Genomic DNA, 14,367 nt, shown 5'->3' with positions numbered 1-14,367 from the left:
TTTTATCATGCCCTGACCAAAATTATCACCTCATAATACGCAAAGAATGATTCCTTATTCCTAAAGTAAAAAAAAAAAAATGATACGAAACCGGTTTGAAAAGAAAAGATAAGACTAAATAATTTTTTTAAACAGATATTTACAAAAAGCATTTTGTTGCTGCAATAAAAGTATGTACTGCTTGAAGTACTTGAACATTGATATCAAGTCCATGATCATGACTACCATATAACATTAATTCAAGTAAAAGTTGATGATCAGTACTAATTACATGTATGATAATTTTTATGGCTTTAAAAGGCGTCATTCTACACGATTCTTACTTGGGACATTTGAAAATTTAAAGATATTAAGCATCTTCAACAGAATCTACACAATTACCACACATTGCAGTTTCTGCTAAACCTTGATTACCGGTATATATATCTGCCATGAATTAAGATACTTGCATTGTTCCTCAATTGACAATATATTATATTTACGTGTCCCAAAATTCAAAAAATCATTACTTTTCCTACAAAAATAGGAATTTAAGAGACTCTTGAAAGAGGATAAACTAGAATGTCTAGAAGCATTTCTATTAATGTGATCTGGTAAATTGAGCCATTGTTTGACAGTGGAAGGTAAAAAACTGTCCATATAAGATGTAATTCTAATTTATGGAATTTTGAATTGTACATCACTGGTTCTTAGATTATAAATGTGAGCTGGTGGATGATATGGTTCTAATAATTCATACAAACACTGATGTGAAAAGCCATTAATAATTTCAAAAAATAAGATTAATTTGTGAGTTTTCTCCTAGTTTGTAAGAGGTCCCACCCTAATTCATCATATAGCTTTGTACAAGAGGAATTACACAACTTTGTTGCGTGGAGTATGATTAAAATGTGAATAACTAAGTTTTTAATTAAATGCTGCATTTCTTGGGATGCTAGTACATTAGCCTTGCTTACATCTCTATGTTTAATAACTTCAGTGCTCTCCTTAAAACAATTAAATGATATCAAAATCAAGGATTACAAGTCTTTATGTTTTATAATATTTAAGAATACTAGAATAAAAATATTAAAATTTCTGAAAAACAGTAAAATTTGCAAGAAACATAAAAACAGTAAAACATAGAGATTTGAGCAAGTCTGGAGATACATGTACTACGGTATGTATTTAACTTTAAGTAAGTCAGATATTCATTAAAGATTCATAAAACATGCAATGTTATTCTTAAGGCCTCTGACATATTGAAAAGAAATATAATTTTAATATTTATATTGATAATTTATTTTACAAAACTGCCATATTAAGCACGCAACAACAAAAACAATCACAATGTAAATGAAATGTACATATCACATGATTGGTGTCTTTAAGTACATTAAATATCACAGTTACATATAAACGTTAATATAAAACTGATTATTTAAATTAGTGTCACATATATTAATACAGTTGATAACTTTCATTTAATTAACGGAAAATAACAGAAAACAGATGACTTGATAACTAGTGTACATAAATGCATTAATTCTCAAAGTTTTTTTAATGTTTAGTCATAAGTTAAATTGCATTTCAAAACAACACTTGGAAACATAATTATGTAATTTCATAGAAACAGGAGATTAGTGATTTTTATTCATCCCCCCCAAAAAAGACAAGTAGGAACCATTTCTCATATCTAAAGTTGGAAACAGCTGCATATAGCCACAGGTGCTATATATCATTGACACAAGCTTTCGGTGAAAAATTTCTTGGTTGTCTCTCTTTAGGAGCATTTTTGTTGAGCCAGCAGAGAGGCCTCAATAGCTGCATCAGCCCCAGCAGACAGGGAATCCTCTCCTCTCTGGAAAATAACAATTAACAATCACTGTTAATACATGCTTATTGCAAGTGTAGAAAATGTATCAAAATGATGTTCTCATATCTGTTAAAAAAGTGGAGCACCTAATGGCAATGAACTATGATAGAAGAAAACACACAAGTCAGAAAAAGAAGTTATTTTATAAGAAATGTAAGAAAATTTGGATTTCTTGAATATATGTTAAGAGAAACTCAAATTTTTTTTAAAACAAGTTAAAAATTTATTTGATTTTCCTGAAAAGGTATCCATTAGATTAGAAGTTCTGAAGCATGCACAACAGTAAATGCCACATCAATTAATAAAGCTCCTCATTCAAACCAGCAAACAACCAGACCATAATGGCAGATTTCTGATTACTCGTAATTGCCAAAGTCTCAAACAGAATTCAGTTATCTCAAAAGCTGTTCAAACTTAGTACCAAATTTTTAGATAACAAAAATGTTCCTTTCATATTCCATTATTCATTTTTGAACATCATCGACAAATTAACAGCTTTCTAAACCATACTGTGAATTCACTTCTATTAATCTTGATTAAATCTATAAAATCTTTGCACGTCAACATTTGGTTAAATTAATCCACAATCTAAGCCAAATATCTTGGGTACTTTTAATAAGACACATGTGTCACCATAATTTGTGTGACAAAGCGTTTAAAGTCTGCTCAATAATAACCGCTGGTTCTGCCGAATCAGAGTCGAGATTTTTCTGCAAGAAAACATAGAGACATGCATTTTACATTTTCTATCAAAAGATGATTATTTTGGTGTCTGAGCTCATCAAATTATAGTCATTGCTGTTAAATAGAAGAGTTGTTATGATTAAGGAAGGTGGAAGGTGGGGGTGATTAAAAATGGTAGCATATATAGATGTAAATTATCTAACAGAGTAAGATATGGAACATTTATTTCAATTACTGATTTGAATACCTGTAAATAATAAATTTAAATAAAATTCGTGAAAATAAACTCTTCTACTACATATATTACAAATAATGATTTGATAAATCACAATTACCTTGGGGCCCTATAACGTAACTGACGTGTGAAATATGCTATATGATTAGAAGAAAAAAACTATAAACTATCAAATGCTTTTGCAAGGTGCTTAATTTGTGTCAAAATACCAGTTTGATTGCTAACAGGTTGATTATCTGCGTGCATTATGCAGAATATATAGTAAACTGAGTCAGACTTAGATTTCTGACACTTAATTGTTTTACCTCTTGTTCCAGAATGATTAGCTCCGTTAACCTTTTGACCTCTTTGGGGTTGGACAGAAGCAGTTTCTCCAGGTGCCGATGTCGTTTGTCTGCTAATCTGTTCCTCATCATTGTCTCTACTTGTTCTTTAAGGTTCTTCTCAATAAAACTGAGTGTACAAAAAAACCACATCATCATTCATATGACATGCAAGTACAAGAATCGTAGTTTTATTAAAAACAAATAATACATGCAATTAGATAGATGAGGAAATTTAAACATATCTTATCTCAAAACTACCCCTAAACAAGAGGCCAATGGGCCACATTGCTCACCTGAGCAACAATAGCCATCATAAAATTAGCTTTACAGAGTCATATACAAAAAAAAATATGGACAATGTAGTTTAACAGATCCTGTATTTAAAAAAATCTATTTTTTCTCTAGATATCATTGATCCCTTTTTGTCACAGTATAGTCATTTCACATATTGAGCATTACAGTTCTCAAGAAGATCTAAATCAAATGGGATATAAACCTACATCAAACTTGTGAAGCCCACGAATTTTCTAGGGGCCAAAGTCTAAACAATTTTAAAGAATCAACAATATGTCAAAATGCTTACATATAAGTAAAACCATATATAATAACATTTGAGTTTTGGTGAATTTAAAATGTTTTCCTTTGAAAAATTCCCCATGTGGCTCCACCCTACACCTAAAAAATTTGATTTTTACCCCTTACCCCTGGGGACCATGATTAAAACAAACTTGAATCTAAACTGTCTGAGGATGCTTCAACACAAGTTTCAGCTTTTCTGGCCAAATGGTATTTGAACTAGAAGATTTTTTAAAGATTAACTCTATATATTCCTATGTAAAACTTTGACCCCCCACTCCATTGTGGCCCAACCTTACCCTTGGGGACCATGATTTGAACAAACTTGAACCTACACTATCTGAGGATGCTTCCACACAAGTTCACAAGTTTCAGCTCTTCTGGCCAAATGGTATTTGAGAAGATTTTAAAAGATTAACTCTATATACTCCTATGTAAAACTTTGACCCCCATTGTGGCCCCATCTTACCCCCAAGAACCATGATTTGAATCTACACTATCTTAGGATGCAGCATCATGCTTCCACACAAGTTTCAGCTTTTCTGGCCAAATGTTTTTTGAGAAGAAGATTTTTGAAAAATATCACCAAATTTTCAATAAATCCTAATTATTTTCCCCTAAAATAGGGTGTGGCCCTTTATTTTAAGAAACTTGAATCCCTTTACCCAATGATGCTCTGTGCCAAGTTTGGTTGAAATTGGCCCAGTGGTTTAGGAGAAGAAGTCGAAAATGTATAAAGTTAACAGACAGACAGATTGACGCCCGACAAAAAGTGATCAGAAAAGCTCACTTCAGCTTTCAGCTCAGGTGAGCTAAAAATGATGTCTTCTTTAAATGCATTTACAACCAAATTACAGCAATTAAGGTAAATCTCTGCATCAATACTTGTACTTTTTAAGACAAGATGGCAATTTAAATGTTTTGTTAAATTGTTTTAACGATTGATTTGGTTGTATTTCATAATAGCTCAGTGGTTAAAGTATCGAGTTGTGAACCGCACAGATAATGAGTTCAAATTCGCCTTAGGCTTGTGTTCATATTTACTGAATTAAATGAATTTGAAAATGATAATATTTATTCAAAATTGTACATTTTTTTCATATTTAACTTAAATTTAATGCATTTTGCCATCTATCTTAATTAAATTATTTTCTGCTGATTTGAGAAACAATTTCAAGCGGTAATGAGCCACCTTAATTCAACTGTATTAGTTTTAACCATATCTGTTACCCTAAAACTTACCTATCATACTGCTTTTCAATTTCTCTCGCTTTCTTGAACGATTCCCGAATGACATCTCTATAGGTTGGAGCATCCAAAGTGCACAAGAGTTAAGGCAAATATGTGTGAATCAAATACTAATTAAACCTTTTAAAATGTATTGCATGACAAAGATAATCATTTACAGTAGATTCTTAATCAAACACAGGGAATTACATGTAATATCTGCAAAAAACCTTCCTTGGGAATCTCCTTGGAGCTAGCAATTTTTATCATTGTGATTCAATGCATGACAATGGATTTGAAAAACAATAGATTTGAAAAATAAGTACCCAAGCAAAACGAGGTATTTCTTGCATGTATGACAGTGATAGATAAGGATATGGAGGTAGGTTCTGGATTTCCGTTCGCTGGATGCGGATGTCCTCCCCAGCATCATACTGCAGACCCTTCATTTTCATGTAATGTGCCACCAGGGGGCTCTGGCCATTTATATTGAATACTGATCTCACATAATCTGGGCCAGCACAAGCTGGATGGGACTGAAAATATCAAAACTAGACATTCAAAACGCAAAGAATTAAGCTAAATTAGAACAAAATCGGGAGAAGAGTGCAGATCAAGACTAGGTTACTGCTAAAAAAAAGTAGACAAACATGAAAATTCTACACATCTAAGTTACTACCTCTCGCATCTTCCTCCCCGGTACTTTGGTGGGAGCTTTCGTGAGGGCCACAGACACAGTGGATGTCTTGTCCCCTCTGTGTGTGTCCAGCTGCTGGGCATCCTCCTCATATGTGGTCTCCCTGATCGGGGTCAGGGCGTCCCTCAACTTCCTTGGGTCCACAGCTCTGTCCTTGGTCTGAGACTGAGAGGGTGAGGGCTTTTTACCCAGGATTCCAGGTTTTTGGCTATCCGACACGTAATCGATGATGGCCCCATCGTGAGAGGACCCGGGAGACTGGAGGTGGTGTTTGGAGGAGACGGACACAGAACTCTGTATACTACTGCGCCTGTTCATGTTGCGGGGTAACTTTTTCCCTCGGCGACCTCCGTAGCTCTGCATGGAGGACTTGGACATGGACTGGTTTAGGGAGGTGGTGGAGGTGTATTGACTGGCATTGCTTGAGAACAGAGAGTCCAGGAAATCAAAGTTCAAGGACATGGAAGCTGAAAAAAGATTTTACAGATTATGCATGCTTTAGATTTAATCAGCAAATCAATGAGCACATAATCATTTTCGCAAGTAACCTGTGGTATTAGTACAATTATATCATGAGCTAGGACTTCGGGTAGTAGTGTCACACAGCAATAAGACATAGGCCTGTCTATTTCATTGCTATAGCCACTCAGTCATGGCTCTTTGAAATCAACAAGATTTGTCTGGCTTTTGAGCTAAGACTATGCAACCAGTGCTTATTTTCCTTGAAACCATGTCATTTTTAACTTGTTTTGACAAAAAGAATAGATAGCTACGCCCTACTGAAAGTCCAAGGTTTTGTTTAGATGGCTCTAGGTAAAAATATTGCAAAATCTGTTTATATCTTTACTAGTTTATATCCCATACCAACCATTTAACACAGTACATGTGTATGTAGTATAAAAAAACTAGCAACTTGTTAAACAGAAATCAGTAGAAATTGCACATAACTCTTTTGGCCTAGCTATTATTTGATATAGTGATTGAGATCTCTTGAGCAGATTTTACTCCCAATTACCAATAAAGTAATTAATCTTCATATTTGTAATCAAGTCTGAAATATGATCAAGTACAGGCATACATTGCTTAAGGAGGTGATAGTAATTAACATTCATCATAGATCACTATGAAGGTTAATCACTAGGTTGATGGAGTTTGGTTTGATAATATACTGGTAAACAGTCAATAAAATTAATAAACAAGATTTACATCAACATCATTTCTTAGTGAAAAACAAATGCATGTAAATGGTGCATACATCTCTCTTGTTCACTATTCATCTGTTTATGATATTATTTCCATTTATACCACTACTTGTTGTTTATTAAGAATACAGTGTACTGTAATAATCTATTTTCAGTACAACCATTTTTCTAATAATAATGCTTAGTGTATCTGAATAAATAGGTACTGTAAATTCTTTATTTTACGCTCGTACTTAATTCTGCGATCCTGCTGTTTTGTATCAAATTGCGAGAATATAAAATCGCGGAACTTTTATCCCTATTTCTTATAGTTCTCAACTCTTTAAAAATAATGGCCAGATTTTAAAATTAGCGAAAGGTGCTTCTCAGGATTTTACGTGGATATTAATTCCTCACGCTTAATTCGGAATCTACAGTAATCAGGTAGGAATAAATTAAAAGAACTGACGTTTTTTATTCTTCTCTCTGTTCATCATTTCTTCCCTTTGCTTGATGTTGGGTGGTTCGAGTTTATCAAAGTTCCATGACAACCAACACCTTGATGCAGGCCTGATACCTGAGAGAAACAAAGGAAATTTTGTTTAGAAATATTGGTTTATATAAATGTACATGTCTATACATGGGATGATATACAGCTTTAGCTTTCAATGAGCCATTTTTTTTTAAGAATAAATTTTCATTCAATGAAGCCACTAGGGATTCAATTCATTCTTTTTCTATTTTACATGGCACTCGATCTCTATAGAATTAGAAGGAGCATCAACCATGGCACTTAAACATGCAAGCAAGAAATGTTAAGTCGGACAAAAAACTGTTACCTGCTATCCAGTTGTACACCAGAATGACGAGGTCCTCCTTGAACTGCTCGTTGAATTGTCGGTAGGAATCGGGGAAAGAATGGCAGTAGGCAGCATAGATTGACTGGGCGACCAGTGTAGGAAAGTCCTGTACATAAAAATCAAGATTTTACTGCTATTCTTTTTTTATATATCCATAACAATCATTTTTGGTTTTTTTTTAATTAAACAATCTAATGTTAACCAGATTGCACAGTAACTATAAAAAGGGCAATTTTAAAGCACTCTCAAGTGAAGATGTGTAATCATTTGGGTTGGAATTATGACTTCTTGGATCAGAATTTGCATACAAGTAAGTTCTTCAAGACACACAAAAAAAGAGAAATAATGTGTAGTCTAGGTAAGGGCTTTCAGTTAAGAAGACAATAATCATTTCAAGATCCTGAGGGGTGGAAATGACCCAAAAGGAGAATAGCCTGTAAATCATTTGATGCATCAAGACAGGAGGAACAAAGATGAGTACTGGTATATGGTTAAGGAATTTGGCTTTTGATCTTTTTCAAAGTATTTGATTATTTTTCGTTTGAGGTAGAGCAATAATCAGCTTAAGGGGTTTGAGGATGATCCAATGAACCTGGCCTGTTGATGTGCTATGGCATCCAACATATGGTTCTAATGATCCCAATGTAAATATCACTATCTATTTTCAAGCAATCACTTACAATTAAAATATTTTTTTTCAAAAACAAGTATTTGAATATAGCAGACCTTAAAACCACCTTTTCCCATTTTAATAGCATAAAATCAATAACAAATGCTGTACGTAAATATAGAGAAGAACAGATTTTTAAATTGGCACCATATCTGCTTCTTGCACTTTCATACTAATATTAACAAATTCCTTTATATTAATTAGGTACCAAGGAAAAATTACACAGTGAGTGTAGTGCCGCTATAGGTACTGACCTTGAAGAAGACATCTCTATACTGGGGGTTTCGGACATACAGCATTAACTTGACATAGTTGAAAGCTGCTCTGTTGAACAGTTTGACTTGGGAGTTCTTACTGGACTGGAATTTATCCAGAAAAAGATACCAGAAAATGTCCTGTAATAAGAAAGAAAAAATAAGCTTCAACAAGCAAAAAATCAAATTTTGAATCAAACAACTAACAGATTAATATTATACAATTATTTTAAGGTCAATAGCTAAGCAAAAAAAAATTCATTACCTTTTAGTCTAAAGCCGTAGCCCAACAAATTTTATATATCATATTTATATATTTCATTGGACAACACGAATAACGATAACTGATCGTAGCAATTGGAAGTTCACAATCAATTTTTTAGTCCGATGTAGAAAAAATTAAATGTTATATTGACCTCCTAGGTCAGGTGCAGGTGAACATTATAAAAATATTGACTGGGGTTGAGGGCAACATTGGTTATATTAAAGTATAGCCCAGAGGGCAGTAATATTGCCCGACGCAAAGCCAAGGGAGCTAATATAATCAATTTGCCTGGAAACACAGTCTACATTTGTTTTGTTATATAAAGAAACAAACCAAATATCAAGAAAGGATTGTCATAACGAATTTGATTTTGCTCAAAGTGCATTTCAAAAAATATTTTCTGCATCAAACAGTCACTTGATGATATTCCAACACACATAGGAATTACCGAATGCTAATTAATACTACAATTATTGACTATTTGTCTGTATAGACTTATATAGTTAAAATAATCTACTGAATATAACAAAACGTTTTATTTTTTCTGTTTTGTTTGATATCAGCCAATCAGAGAGCTAGAAATTAAATCAATCATATAATATAGGTTTTTTTTTATAGATGCTTATCTACTGCATCAATGTACCTGAAAACTACAATTTACTTACTGAGCATACAGCTTGTGACATCTCAGAATAGAACCATTTCTCAAATTCTGGCCGATAGTCAGGCTATAAAGAAACAACGGTATAAAGAAAATCCATTTATAGAGTATTACAAGGTTTTTAATATTTATTGTGCTGAGTGAACACTTTACACTGTACTTTTTTATGGAGCTGCATATGAGCAGACACTGCTTTTTCCAGCATCTCCACAATGGGAATTTCGTCTGGGAGCGCTGTCAGTTCCGTGGAGTCATAGCCAGGGTACTGGTACAGCTGCAATCACAAACCATTTTAAGTACAATGTACTTCATCACAATTAATAATTAAAAAAAACCACACATACTATTTCTCTAAGATAAAATGTTTACCGGTACTTAATATGTTCAGTCTCGATGAATGCTATGTAAAATTTCATTATACCTTAATGAATATTTGTTTTAAACTTGTTCAAATAAAAATATGAAAATTCAAGCACTAAATCTAATTAAAAAAAGATTTGCCAGATTAAGAATACATGTATACACCACATATACATGAAATATCATATTTACCTCCACAAACTTTGGCTTTCCTGTTTCTTTTTTAATCTATCATAAGAAAGAAAAAATAAAATGATGAAAGATTCACAACTCTAATGCCATCAAGTCATAAATCATGAATAAAGTTACCCTTTATTGTAGTATTAAAAAATGTCGAAATGAACCCCTGTTATTCTGTAATTAACAACAATGATCAACTTTTGAAATCAAAAACAAGACCCTACCGTTGTTTTACTTGGTTGCATGCTGACTTTTGAGATGTTTTTCACTCTTTCACTTCTTCCAGGCAGAAAAGCTGCAAGACATTTCATGGTGTCTATATAGTATCTGTCACTGATAGAGAATATACTGACTGGTATTCTTGAGCGATATCTATTTGCTTACAGTTAATACAGCTAATTAATGTAAAGTTAACACAACAATTTTGAAGTAGTGAGTATCATTTAAACTGCATTAGTCATCTTTGCTTGTGTTTGCTTTGCTCTCTCTTGACATCTCCCTGTGAAATGAGAGAAAGTGATTCGAACACTTTGCCATACATTCATTTTGATACACATTCTTATAGCATCTCCATTTCTTGTATTAAGGGTCACATGAAAACCCAGTCTTTAGGAGACTAGCAATGATTCAAAAAGCGATTTACAGTATTCTTACTTTGCTTCATTGTAAAATATCCTGCAAATTTGTTAAGTTCTTTAGTTTCTCTCTCTGAAAGATAAAAAAAAATGCAAAACTATTATTATTAATTAATAAAACCCTAAAATTAAGATATGATTTTGACACAAAGGACACAAATTAAACAATGAATACATGAAACTGAATAGTCACCCATACACTAAACTCAGCTTAACACAAAGTATGACAGACAGACAGACAGACAGACAGGAATAGAAGGACAGAAGCCCCCCTCCTCACTTTCCCCCATCAATACACATAGCAAGTATAAAAATTGATGATATCCAATTTGACACTCCTCAATTTTAAAGGTATGGCATTCTTGAAATCAATTGGTTTTTTTATGATTCTAAGCATTTAATTAAAAAGTTTTACTTTGATTCTCACAAGAACAAGATGTTGAGGCCAATATAATGCAGATTACTTGGAATTAGGGCCAACATTTACTGCAGGGCTCGAGCTGGGCTTCGCCATTTTCGCCAATGGCGAATTTTTTTTTCAAATGTGGCGAAAAGAAATTCGAATGTGGCGAAAATCCTTTTTTTGTAATAAAATGGTATAAAAAATCAGTGTTCAGTTTTCGTTTAAAATATACACCTGTTTATTCAGTCAGAGTGTGTTTATTTCGTCATCGCACGTGACCGGAAATCTCGCGTCGCTCCAGTGCACACAGAGCTCTGGCCAGATAATAGCCTCAGGTAATATTTGGCTGCAAGACGGCGATAATTATGTAATCGGGCACGAGACGGTTGTATACACGGCTTGTGGTCAATTTTTAAAGCATTTAAGGTCTCGCTCATTATACTGTTATCGCCTCCATTTTAGTGTCAAATCGTAACCAGTGCACAGATCGCTAAATAATTGGTTATATAAATGCGTATAATATGTATACATCAATCGTATTCCCGAACATTTGTTTTTGGATAACATGGAAACTATTTATTAAAATTTTCTATAATTGGGTTGTGTTTGCTTTTTTCTCATGAAATTTCAAAACACTGCAATCGGTCGTCATTGATATGGACATATCAACGCAGATAATTAATTTTCTTTGATGTCCAGTGCGCTACGGTATAAATATGATAATCTTGCTTGACCATGTACCCCATTTACTTTTGACATTTGGCTTGTCAATATGGGGAAACGTAAACTTGTAGCTTCTGACCCTTGTCAGTCTAAAATTCAGAAATTGTCAATGTTTGGCTTTTCTTCCAATTCGGGGTCTGAACATTCAACCCCTCCTGCTCAAGCATCTAATTCAGTCAAAATAGTCAAACCATCCACTCCAAAACGTAAATTTAACAATTCATCTTTTTATCATTTAGAAATAAGTGTTGGTTTATAGTAGATGTTTTACTGGATATTAAGGGATAAATATAACATTATAACATATTATTCAGTAATATAAGTGTTGAATTTGAAGTATTAGTTAATGAGCATCTCGCGCCGCCTAATGACGCGCAAGAGTGGCGAAAGGGAAATTTGGTCCAGTGGGAGCCCTGATTTACTGGCGCCAAAATATTCTATCATATCCATGTGCAAACCATAATGTCCATTATGATATATCACTCTACTGTATTTTGATTAAGAGTTTACTGAGGTTATAGGTTTTATCCTGCAACTACCCCTTGCACTGGCCAAATAAAGGTATCCCAATAACCTGAAAAGCCATATTCAGTCAATGCCCCCAATATATTTTCGTGCATTTGTACAACGTGCATATGCAAAAAATTCTATGAGATCAATGTACATGCAGCTGGTATAGTTCACTTCGAGCTGGTGCAAAGCACTGGCAAGCTGTGCTTGCTAAATAAACATATGAAATTTTTAGAAAAAAACCCAAATTAATTTAAATATTAAATAAACAATTTCATACCTCTTTTTTCATATCTGTCTCTCCCTTTGGCACTAGCCACAGACATAATTTCATCTGTGTCTTCATAATCAGAGGTTCTGCTCTCCACTACCAAGGCTGTGTACTTCTGAAGCTTTCTGTCAAGTTTACTAATTTTCTTATTAACTTCATCAATGGTTCCAATGAAAAAAGCTTCATTTTAAGTTAAGGTAGACAAGCTGGAAAATGTAAAAAATCTCACGCTTTCCATAAATATACTTTTGAACAAGTTTTCATTGAACTTATTTGCATCGTAGGCCTACTATACTCTGTCCCGAGTTTTTGCTTCCACCACTTTTTGCTTGATATTTCAATAATAGTAAATACCTTTGTGCTCAAACTACGTTCATCCACTAATATGAAAAATGTCCAGATTATCTGTTTTGAAACACCCCCTCTACCGCTTCAGGTTTCAATACACATCCCAACATTGAAAGTCTACGGAGATTTTGCATTGCATCAGCCATTATTAAGATGATAACGTTAAAAAATTGCGCGATGTATTCCGAGTGTATTCCGAATGGAGAAAAGATGTAAAGATTTCCCATTATAAATAAGAAAATTGTTTTCGTTCCTGTGAAATTTTATGAGTGAAAAGGGATAATTGTTCAATGAAGATATCTTGGATATATTTCCATTCATCGATTTCAATTGTATGTCTTTCACAGGTATGTGTATTTTTATTAAAAATCATCAAAAATTGATGGAAGCAATAACTTGGGACAGACTATAACTATACTACATGTAGTACAGCCATATGCCTAATCGTTAAAAATTGGTTAGTCTGGAATGTCAGTCATAAGGTGAATTGAATACTGATTTAATTAATGCGATATTAAACAATAAAGAAGAATGTGAATAGGTTCTGCAAACGTTATTTTGCTAGTCTTAGAAAAAAAATACCACAGAAAGCATATGGTACGAATTATAAATATGCTTAGCAACGGTTTTGCAAATAAGATGTACAAAAATGGCTTGTACTATATACATTCCAAAAGGATACGTGAACGGTTTCTTTGCTTATTTTCCAAAAACTTTCTCTTGTTATCGAGGACTTCCTGGTTTAAGTCATAATTTTCTTCACATACATCCATAGGCGAACCAACTCGGTTAATGCTCGCCATTTTGACGCCATTCATGTCTTGGTCTTCAGTGTGTTTGCTATTGGGTAACAGTACCTCAAGGAAAACGTCGGAAAACACCGATTTCTTTTCGGAATACCTTTGTCTCTTGACACATGGCGGTTTTATTCGGGTAACTAGATTTACCGAAATACTCGTGATTTACCGAAATGCCCAGTGAAAACACCGAAATACCCTTCAAAAACACCAAAATGCCTCATTTGAGCACAAATATTTAACATCATAGTTTGAATCTAAGTGTTTATATGTATTTCCCCAATTTTCAGTTTGATAATGTAAGTAATTTGACATAAATAGCGATTTTTAACATGTGTAGACATTGGGTTAACATGGTTAAGAACGATAACTCTTGCATGAATTGCTTTTCAATCAAATAGAGGGGTGTAATTTTATTCCCAGAATAAAATAACTAAGAATTAAAAATAACAGTTTATCAGCTTTTATTTTTTAATATCATATAATAATTTGACATGATAATATGAAAATTTAATGAAAGACTTGTCTTTCTTGGAAGAATTGCATTTTAATCAATAACCACGAAAATCGGCTGATTTATTCAAAAAATTAACTTTATATACAATAACTATCTATATAAAATACTAAACATACACTCTTTTTGGCGTAA

The 14,367-nt window shown here is 33.3% G+C and overlaps 1 protein-coding gene across 3 annotated transcripts; it reads right to left on the bottom strand.

Annotated features, from left to right (window-relative positions):
• Nucleotides 1–1,257: 1,257 nt before the first annotated feature.
• Nucleotides 1,258–13,841, bottom strand: LOC105340136 (protein FAM227A). Of its 3 annotated transcripts, none has more exons than XM_066067264.1 (16): nucleotides 13,604–13,841; nucleotides 12,583–12,753; nucleotides 10,686–10,739; nucleotides 10,256–10,326; nucleotides 10,044–10,079; nucleotides 9,652–9,765; nucleotides 9,496–9,558; nucleotides 8,566–8,706; nucleotides 7,621–7,747; nucleotides 7,251–7,358; nucleotides 5,583–6,067; nucleotides 5,283–5,439; nucleotides 4,919–4,997; nucleotides 3,080–3,227; nucleotides 2,466–2,565; nucleotides 1,258–1,840 (listed from the first exon to the last, which is right to left on the bottom strand). In XM_066067264.1, exons 1-15 carry the CDS (start codon nucleotides 13,737–13,739, stop codon nucleotides 2,485–2,487), a joined length of 1,971 nt encoding a protein of 656 aa, XP_065923336.1. In that variant the 5' UTR covers nucleotides 13,740–13,841; the 3' UTR covers nucleotides 1,258–1,840; nucleotides 2,466–2,484. The 3 variants fall into 3 exon arrangements, with proteins under 3 accessions (XP_065923336.1, XP_065923335.1, XP_065923337.1); XM_066067263.1 differs by having other exon boundaries at nucleotides 2,533–2,565; XM_066067265.1 differs by lacking the exon at nucleotides 2,466–2,565 and having other exon boundaries at nucleotides 13,604–13,838.
• Between the last annotated feature and the right edge of the window lie 526 nt (nucleotides 13,842–14,367).

Source organism: Magallana gigas, chromosome 7 (genome assembly GCF_963853765.1).
Source record: "Magallana gigas chromosome 7, xbMagGiga1.1, whole genome shotgun sequence".
Taxonomy (NCBI): Eukaryota; Metazoa; Mollusca; class Bivalvia; order Ostreida; family Ostreidae; genus Magallana; species Magallana gigas.
Note: the sequence above shows the minus strand (reverse complement) of the source record. Positions and strands in the feature narration are given on the sequence as shown.